Below are 8324 nucleotides of genomic sequence, written 5' to 3'. Positions count from 1 at the left end.
TTTTGTTAAAGAAATATTCGATTACTTGATTAATCGTTAAAATAATCGACCGATTACTCGATTACTAAAATAATCGTTAGTGACAGCCCTACTATAAACCGTTCCATAAATTTAATTGATAGTCCAAAGAAAACCATGTCCACAGCCTCTATTTTCCCCACGCTACTTGCCAAAGATTTAAAATTAACCTTTGTTAAATCAGTTTTAATATATTAAAGCTATTTTCTATACCGTATAGCCATCCTTAATCACCCAAAACTGCCAAATGGAATTGGTGGGTTAAATCTGCGTAGTCTGTAAACAGATTGATTTGTTAATTGTTGTTTAATGATTTTTTTTTATACTAATGAACGCTGTAAAAAATATTTCATATTGTTAGTTCGTGAAAGCTAATGCATTAACTAATGTTAACAAATGGTTGCTTATTGTGAAATGTTACATATTATGACTTAGGCTATTTACATGCCATGTTTCTAGGTTATTGCTAAACACACACAAACATTTTGACTTGGAATGTTTTATACTTAATATAGGCTTTTAATTTTATTTAAAAGTTCAATACATTTTCATGCATCAGTCAATGCTGTTTATTTTTGTAATAAAGTTCAGCACTATTTTACCTTGAGTGTTATGTTTTGTATAACTATCTGTTATTTCATCAGTTATCGGCAGGTACTGCCAAACTTAATTACTGGTATCGGTAAAATTCAATATAGGTCGACCTCTAAACTGAACCAATCTATTTGGGTAGAAACCAGAGTAGGCTATCATTTACTCACCCTTGTCATTACAAACCGAAATCTCTCTTTCTTCTGATGAACACACACACACACACACACACAAATAAATAAATAAATAAATTGAAAAATGTTATGTTCATACAATGAATGTCCATGGGGAGATATTTTTCAAAATATCTTATTTTGTGTTCCACAGAAGAAAGTAAGTCATATAGGTTTGTAATGACATTAGAGTGAGTAAATGATGGACATGGTTTCATTTTTGTGTAAACTATGCCTTTTAACAAAGTTTTTTTTCTGTCATTAATTTCCTGTTTAGGGAGCAACGTGGGAGTTTGATTCAGGAAGGGTGATTACCCTTTAGCTGTGGTATTCTAAGAACATGAAGATGAATAATTTCTTATACATTGGCATGACTCAGTCTCAGATAGCTAGAATACAAGTGGGCTTAACACGCGTTTTAACACTTTTACAGAATCATAATAAGAAGCATTAATGGCATGACTATTCAGTAAATGATACTCACAATAACTCACATACGAGGTGTTGTAAAATTTAGAGAGATTGAACTTTAAAGTCCCGCCCAAAAACCTTTCAAGTAAATTAGTTAGTTACTTTAATTTGACCTATATAACATTAAGCTAAAATTTAAAGAAACTAGTAGTACACTACAGTAAAAGTTGGCCTAGTTTCATTTATATTACGTGTAACTTTTCAAAATGTTAAGACATCTTTATAAGACATAGAAAACATTATATAGCCGTGTGTGTTTGTTGAGGAGATAAAGTAATAATGTAGTATTATCCCCATGTACTAAGACAAAACACCTAAATTCATGACCAATTACCATCTCCAAGCTACGGACAGTAGGCCTAAGTTACACAATTTTTTTTTTTTTTTTTTTTGAGGTGCAGCTAAGTTATTCATATTAACTCAATAGAATGCTTTCTCTACTAGTTAGCAGTAAACCCGTTGACACCTCACCTGAAAGTCTTCGACGTGGTAATGATTTACATATGGCTTTATCTTCGGACTGAAGCAGAAATAAGTAAAAGTATTTATATGTTTAGTCTGCACTGCAGACTAAAGTATTTATATGTTTAGTCTGCACTGCAGACTAAACATATAAATACTTTTACTTATTTCTGTTAATCTCAAACAACTCCTGAGAGAGTGGTGATGAAGCGTGAGGATGAACTAGGCGGGAAGTACTAGTACAACCAGAGAATGTCTAATAGGACTCTGGTACAACTGGCTAATTGCGCGCGAATAGGTCTCTGCCCATTTGAAGGAACCGCCCAACTGTACAAACGAAACAAGCTCTGCCACTGGATAAATTTAAAAGCGAAAAAGCAGAACCGGCGAAAATTCAAAGAGCTGAGTGAAATTGAAGAAGAGGCCACAGAGAGAATAACAAATATGAATAGAATATGAAGTATTAGAAACAATTAATAGCTCAGAAAGGATAGTGGAAGTGTACACTTAAAGGGATAGTTCACCCAAAAATGAAAATTACCCCATAATTTACTCACCCTCAAGCCATCCTAGGTGTATATGACATTCTTTCAGACGAATACAATCGGAGTTATATTAAAAAATGTCCTGGCTCTTTCAAGCTTTATAATGGCAGTGAATGGCCGTTTCTGTTTTGAAGTACATAAAAGTGAATCTATCCATCATAAAAGTGCTCCATGCCTCCAGGGGGTAAATAAAGGCCTTTTGAAGCAAAGCGATGGATTTGTGTAAGAAAAATATCCATGTTTAAAACTTTATCAACTAAAATAACTAGCTTCCAACAGACGGTCTTATGCATCGATTTAAGGCAAAAGAGTAACCCTTGACCTGAAGCATGCCGGATTGACGAACGCGGAAGCGCAGAGGATAGAGCAAAACAAAACAGCAGTCACGAATTAGAAGTCTAAAACAAGAATTTTTAAAGAGAAATGTCAGAGGAGCTTGAGTTTGTTGCCCAGCCCTGTTTGTTTGAACCGCGAGAGGTGTCAAAGCTTACGCTACTCCTACATCCTGTTACTCTTTTGGCGCGAGTCTACTTGCGTATCCGTCTGTCAGAAGCTAGTTATTTTAGTCGATTAAGTTTTAAATATGGATATTTTTCTTACACCAACTCGCTTCACTTCAGAAGGCCTTTATTAACCCCCCAGAGCCGTGTGGAGCACTTTTATGATGGATCCCTTTAAATTACGAGACTAGTAGAGTAAACAGCAAGACCCGTTTTCAGAAAGATGTTGGCCTTTAGCTTTCACAACCTGGTTTCAGAAGCAAGAATGCAAGCCTATTCTTAATGTTAATGTTAATCTCCTTATCTTAAAAGGATAGTTAACCCCAAAATAAAAAAATTGCAATTATTTACTCCCCCTTAAGTTGTTCAAACCTGTATTTAATAATTTTTTTCTGCTGAACACAAAAGATATTTTGAAGAATATGTAACTAAATTCAAATTCATACATTTTGGGGTGAACTATCCCTTTAAGGAAAATGCTGCATTTAAAAAAAAAAAAAAAGAAGAAGAAAAAAGAACAAAGGCCATCTTAGGCCATTTAAAAATCACAGTAAGGCTGGAAAGGTTAACAGAGGATGAGAAAATGTGAAATCAGTTATGAATTAAGATATCAGCAATTTATTCACTGGTTTGGGGGAGATGAGAATGATTACAAGATTTGCATGGTCAATTTCGTAGAGTGAATGAGAGGTTTTAAGAACCAAGACTTGTGAAAATACAGATCAGAAACTGTTCATACTAGGATTGGTGGTATTAACATAAATCTACATGTTTAAATGAGACACAGGCAGTTGGGTTTTTTTGGTGTTTTAATCCAAAGTTGAAGCAGACCAAGACATGCGTACAGCAGTCAGATACTAAAAACAAGACATATATCTGCCTTTCCCTGTTAGTATAAAGTTCTGTGGGAATTCTAGTCTGTTTTTCAACTTGTCTGATACTGTGGTCTTTGCTTTGAAAAATTAATGCATGAGGGAATCAAAGAAACTGCAAACATCACATTTCCAGACTGACTAAAAAGATGCATTATTTGCAAGAGGGGCATTGAAATCATTTGGGAGATATCTGCTGTTTGAGAGTATACTCTGCATGTTCAACATTGTGAGCAGTAAATCATGTCCTTAAAAAAAAAAAAAGAAGTATACAGTTGTTTTTTTCTTAAAAAAAAAAAGAAAGAAAAAAGAAGAAAAAAAAATAAAAAATAAAACAAGACACAACCTTTCAGAGTACATCAATCAGTGCATCTAAAATCAATCCGTTGGATGCGTAGGATTCCCTTAACCATTTCCAGAACATGAGGCATAGAGGGCATTTCTTTGTTCCTTTATAAAACATCTGGTACCTAAAAGCTGACATTCAAACACTTACTGCATGGTAGGCATGGAAAGCACACAAAACACAAACAAAAATGCACTGGCATAACGAAGAGTACAGTCGACGGTTATCACACTTTCATTTTCCAGCCAAAAGAACAACCATCTTGATCACTCTCACAAAGATCCCGTTTCATAATTCATTCATTATACACTTTAAAAAAAATACAAACGGGCTTTGCGGTTCAGGGTGGTGGATGAAAAACCAGTAGACTATATGTCTACTGATTATTTCAGTAGGTATTTGTGAAATGAAATGCCAGAGTATAGGTTAACATTCTTTACAAATCTCTGAGGAAAAACTAGCTGGTAACAAATGCATAGGACTGATTCAAGGCAAATCAAAGCAGTGTGCAATAAAAGTATTTTCGAGCACGAATTAAGCAAAGGGCTGAAAAAAATGTGCTAGACTGTCTTTGCCATGGTAGACATGGTAAGCTTGATCAAATACCAGTGTGAAAGCGGAGCAAGCAATATGATTTTTTCCTCTCAATCTGATAACCAACATAAGGCTAAATGGATCTAAAGCTCAAAAAAGATCTTGTATTTTACTAGAGAGGACCCTGAACAATACTGACAGACAATTTCACAGTAAAGAACAGAGTGTGTTTACATTCAAAGAGTCATTTCAGAAATACATTTTCATCTGGACACTGATAGTGTCTCTTGGAACTAGTCTTACTGTAAAAGAGCATTCAAGTGCAGACATGAATGACAAACGTAATGAAGAACGAACAGGAAAGCTAGCACTTATGCATAAGCTCCTCAGAACATGAACAGTACAAAGGAAACAATCATGCTATTAAGGGGCAACTTATTTTACAAGCGGTCCCGTAACTCAGAATGGAACATCATTAAAACAAACAGTGGTAAATGCGTGTATAACTCATGAACTCATGTACCAATGGCTTTTGATTTAAAAAAAAAAAAAAAAAAAACAGAGAAAAATGAAAAATAAAATGCAAAAGAAAGGTAACTAAGTTAGCATTCTGATTACCCCACTAAACACCATGTGAAAAACTTGTGAACACTGTAAGGAGAAAATTAGTGGATGTCGGCTGCTTCACAACTCCAATATGTATAGTCTTGTTTCATAATTGTACAGCCCCTCTCTTTTGGTAGCAAAGTGGTGTATTAGTTACAAATGTTGAGTGATTAAAAAGAAATATATATATATAAAAAAAAACTCGTTTTAACTCAGTTATTGCTTCCTTAAATCAAACTTTTCAACTAATATAAGAGTGTAAAATGTGTGTGTGCATGTGCGACAGAGTGAACGTGTCCTTAGCAAGCAGGCGTCTCATTTTCAGGAGCCATATTATTAGCTTTCTTTCTCCTCTTCATCAGCAGCGGATTGGACGAGTCTTCAATCCTCTTGATTTTAATTTGCTCATAGTCGACTCTCATTGTTGCCAAGGCACTAGTCATTTCCTCCTGTGGAATACAGACATTAACATGAATTAGAATGAAGATATGGATCTGAAGTGCAGTGATTGCAAAAATGTTCTGAAAATGGTCAGATGTTCTGAAAAGCCTTTTTTGTTGAGGGAGGCCTCACCTTGACATCCTCCCATGTGTCTTTCTCTTCTTTCAGAACACGGCTGGTGTGTAGGGGTGTCTGTGGTACCTCCATTGATTGCTATAGCCACGCAAAGCACCAAATAACATAGTAAGCCAAATATAATGTACAAAGGAAATCCATTTGTCTGAATCAACACAGTATCCATAAAATAATGCTAATATTTACTCACATTGATCCAGGGGTGGTTCATGAACTCGGTGATGGTCATCCTCTGTGTTGGCTCGGTTTTCAGTAATGTTCTGATGAGCTGTTTAGCTAAAATAGGAAGACTGAGTCACTCAAATCTACAATCATTCTTAGAAATGTGCAAAACAAATGACTTGAAGATAACAGTATTCTAGGAACGGTTTCTCAAGTCGCTTTCACAAAACAGGAACTTGACAGATACCTTCCTCTGAGACTTCCGACCACTCAGGATTTGGAAACTCGTATTGTCCCATACGGATTCGTTTCTTCATACCAGGGGATATAGCCAATCCATGGTTGGAATAGAAAGGTGGGTAACCACAGAGCCTGGAAGTTGAATAAAGTGAGAATTGCACTATATCAGACACATTTTAAAAGATCAGGCGTCACAAAACCCATTTAAATAGAGGCCTAGACAGAGAAAAATGGTGTATGCACAACATACGAGACAGATTCACTTACAGAATATACATGATGACACCCAAAGACCACATGTCACAGGACTTGTCATACTTTTCTGGACCAAGAACCTCTGGGGCTATAACATGAAAAGTTTGAAAAAATGGAAAGGTTTCACGAGTGGGAACATATCTAATTATCAACATCCAAGTACTGATGATTATGATATTCTTACCAACATAATAAGGAGTATAGCAAGGGGTCGCCAGAGAGTTGTGTGTGGTCGTCTCCTTTGCAAACCCAAAGTCTGTCAGTTTGAGAAGGGCATTGGGCCTTTTAGAGGTATATAAGAGGTTCTCTGGCTGCAAAGTGGATTCACAGGCATATTCAGTTAAGAAAATGAGGAAGTCAAACAATTTTCCATCACTTCAATAGTGGTCATCATAAGACTCTTACCTTGACATCTCGGTGTGCGATGTTTATCGCATGTAAATACTGAATGGCCTCTCCTATACTCTTCATGATATCAGAAGCCTCTGAAAAGACAACAGAATAAGAAATCAGACAGAATATTCAGTATTGTGAAAAAGGGCCTAATTACCATTTCAGTTGTTTGTATAAACTTTGCAAAGTAAGAGTAGACAAATTACCTCTCTCAGTGAATGCCTGGTCCCCTCTGTCCTGAATCCGACTGAACAGCTCACCCCCATCCATGCTTCAAAACACATTAAAAGCAAAAATCAGCAGGCACATTACAAAATACAAGTAACTTCATATTGGTGGAGATATTTTTTGTTAGATTATACAAAAAAGACAGTAAACTATGTGACATTAAAACATAGTTAAGTGAAAAGACCAAAATAAAATTGTATTATTATTATAATTATTACTATTACTATTATTAACAACATTTGAAAATTAAGTAGCAGTAAATTCAGCCAAAGCGGATTTGAAATAGAAATAGTAGCTGGGGCAATGTTTCTTCAAAAGAGCAATTTATTATTTTAAATTACCAGATATAAGTACTGACCTACCTCTGAAACTCACATACAAATTACTTTGTTCAAATACATATAAAACCACATGAAGGGGGGATCTTTTCACCTTTGTCCCCATGTAATCATTGTGGTTATCATTTCCGATTACACGCAAACCGCTGCTAGATGCGCAAGTCAGGTGAGCTCCATTTCTTGAAAACTTGCCAGTTGCGAGAAATTGGGTCACTGGGCTTAGAAAGACTTTCTCTCAACAGAAAAGAGAGGAAGATGGGGGAAGAGAGATAAAAGGGATACAAAGGAGAGGGATCAGCATAAGACTGCATGATTATGATTTTGTTAATGGGACAATGACTCAAAAACCCATATTTAGTCTACTTGATTGGTTCTTGCACATCCATTATTGCAATAAAGCATGACAATACAATTGAAAGGAGTACACACTGTGCTGATGACTGTGTACATCTATGCAAATACGAAGAATCATACTGTTCTCATATCTCTACTACGGGTCACGCCGTGCAAGACGAGTTTCATTTCTACAGCTCACCTAGAACTGCAGTCAGTTTCACGTGAAATCATCAAACGCCTGACAGAGATAGAAAAACGCACTATGAGTTTGACGAGACAGCTCACTGTGAGAAGGGGCTATGAACACAACCACAACACGTTTCACCACTTTCAATCTTACTAATACCCAGACGTTGTGCATCTCAGACATCGATATATACACTATAGCTGAAAGTATATATAAAAACAAAAAAAAGAGAGTGTTAAGCGCTGAATATTGAAAGGCATGTGATTTATGGTACAAACCACTAAAGCCCCACTATAGGGTTGGGTTGCAAAATAATTTCTGTGTAATTTTTCTTAGAAAAGCCATATTTGAAGCTGAACAACAGTGTTGGCATTTTCCATTTCCATCACTTGCGGCACACTCAGTTCTGATGACCTGTAGATTCTGTTTCCTGCGAGCTGAGATGCCTATAGCCTGATTTCTTGTAATCTATTCATGATCTTCTGTAGTCT

At 35.9% G+C, this 8324-nt stretch overlaps 1 protein-coding gene across 1 annotated transcript in view; it reads right to left on the bottom strand.

The window, feature by feature from the left end:
* Nucleotides 1–3551: 3551 nt before the first annotated feature.
* mapkapk2a (MAPK activated protein kinase 2a) overlaps nucleotides 3552–8324 on the bottom strand; it is a 41627-nt gene continuing 36854 nt past the window's right edge. Inside the window, exons 3-10 of the mRNA XM_084100986.1 lie at nucleotides 6951–7015; nucleotides 6757–6836; nucleotides 6536–6662; nucleotides 6364–6439; nucleotides 6104–6228; nucleotides 5885–5970; nucleotides 5692–5772; nucleotides 3552–5567 (exon numbers count right to left, since the gene is read on the bottom strand). Coding sequence (XP_083957112.1) covers nucleotides 5418–5567; nucleotides 5692–5772; nucleotides 5885–5970; nucleotides 6104–6228; nucleotides 6364–6439; nucleotides 6536–6662; nucleotides 6757–6836; nucleotides 6951–7015 — 790 coding nt within the window. The 3' untranslated portion in view covers nucleotides 3552–5417. The remainder of the gene's footprint in view (nucleotides 5568–5691; nucleotides 5773–5884; nucleotides 5971–6103; nucleotides 6229–6363; nucleotides 6440–6535; nucleotides 6663–6756; nucleotides 6837–6950; nucleotides 7016–8324) is intronic.

The sequence above is a fragment of the Abramis brama genome, assembly GCF_963993115.1.
Source record: "Abramis brama genome assembly, chromosome: 23".
Classification (NCBI taxonomy): Eukaryota; Metazoa; Chordata; class Actinopteri; order Cypriniformes; family Leuciscidae; genus Abramis; species Abramis brama.
Note: the sequence above shows the minus strand (reverse complement) of the source record. Positions and strands in the feature narration are given on the sequence as shown.